We start from the raw sequence: 1,545 nt of genomic DNA on the forward strand, positions 1-1,545 counted from the left end.
AAGCCCATTATCCAAAGTGGGGCACCACAAGAGCAGCAGAACGGGATCCATTTGTACTCACCATCAAATTGGTATTAACTAATCAACACACAAATGCACATATAAGAATAACATCTAGGCACACGGTAGTCTGGGCCGGTTTTCCAAGCTCGTGTGGGGCTTCGAGGCATCTGGAAGATGAAGATTGAGGAGGTGAGGAGCACCATGAAGACGCAGCGCATCGCCTCCCACAGCCACGTGAAGGGGCTGGGGCTGGATGAGAGTGGCCTGGCCAAGCAGGCGGCGTCGGGGCTCGTGGGGCAGGAGAACACACGAGAGGCGTGTGGCGTCATAGTAGAATTAATCAAAAGCAAGAAAATGGCCGGAAGAGCCATCTTGTTGGCTGGGCCTCCCAGAACTGGCAAGACAGCCCTCGCGCTGGCCATTGCTCAGGAGCTGGGCAGTAAGGTTCCCTTCTGCCCCATGGTGGGCAGCGAAGTTTACTCAACAGAGATCAAGAAGACGGAGGTGCTGATGGAGAACTTCCGCAGGACCACTGGGCTGCGGATAAAAGAGACCAAGGAAGTCTACGAAGGTGAAGTCACCGAACTCACGCCGTGCGAGACCGAGAGCCCCATGGGGGGTTATGGCAAAACCATCAGCCACGTGATCATAGGACTCAAAACCGCCAAAGGCACCAAGCAGCTGAAGCTGGACCCCAGCATTTTCGAGAGTTTGCAGAAAGAGCGAGTGCAGGCCGGAGACGTGATTTATATCGAGGCCAACAGCGGGCCGTGAAGAGGCAGGGCAGGTGTGATACCTACGCCACGGAGTTTGACCTGGAAGCCGAAGAGTGTGTCCCTCTGCCAAAGGGGGATGTGCACAAAAAGAAAGAGATCATCCAGGACGTCACCTTGCACGACTTGGACGTGGCCAACGCGCGGCCCCAGGGGGGAAGACATCCTGTCCATGATGGGCCAGTTAATGAAGCCAAAGAAGACAGAAATCACAGACAAACTCCGCGGGGAGATCAACAAGGTGGTGAACAAGTACATCGACCAGGGCGTCGCCGAGCTGGTTCTGGGCGCGCTGTTCATCGACAAGGTCCACATGCTGGACATCGAGTGCTTCACCTACCTGCACCGGGCCCTGGAATCTTCCATCGCCCCCATCGTCATCTTCGCATCCAATCGTGGCAACTGCGTCATCAGAGGCACGGAGGACGTCACCTCCCCTCACGGCATCCCACTGTAACTGCTGGACTGAGTGATGATCATCCGGACCATGCTGTACACGCCGCAGGAGATGAAGCAGATCATCAAGATCCGCGCGCAGACGGAGGCCATCAGCCTCAGCGAGGAGGCGCTCAGCCACCTGGGTGAGATCGGCACCAAGACCACGCTCAGGTATGCGGTGCAGCTGCTGACCCCGGCCAACCTGCTGGCCAAGATCAACGGCAAGGACGGCATCGAGAAGGAGCACGTGGAGGAGATCAGCGAGCTCTTCTACGACGCCAAGTCCTCGGCCAAGATCCTGGCCGACCAGCAGAACAAGTACATGAAGTGA

At 56.8% G+C, this 1,545-nt stretch overlaps 1 protein-coding gene across 1 annotated transcript; it reads left to right on the plus strand.

Moving 5' to 3' along the window:
• Positions 1–177: 177 nt before the first annotated feature.
• On the plus strand, positions 178–1,545 carry LOC105807749 (ruvB-like 1). Its single transcript, XM_012641194.1, is given in 3 exon segments — positions 178–769; positions 772–934; positions 936–1,545. Coding segments are annotated over 3 exon segments (1,365 nt in total).

This window comes from Propithecus coquereli, unplaced genomic scaffold, assembly GCF_000956105.1.
Source record: "Propithecus coquereli isolate 6110/MARCELLA unplaced genomic scaffold, Pcoq_1.0 Scaffold163, whole genome shotgun sequence".
NCBI classification, from domain to species: Eukaryota; Metazoa; Chordata; class Mammalia; order Primates; family Indriidae; genus Propithecus; species Propithecus coquereli.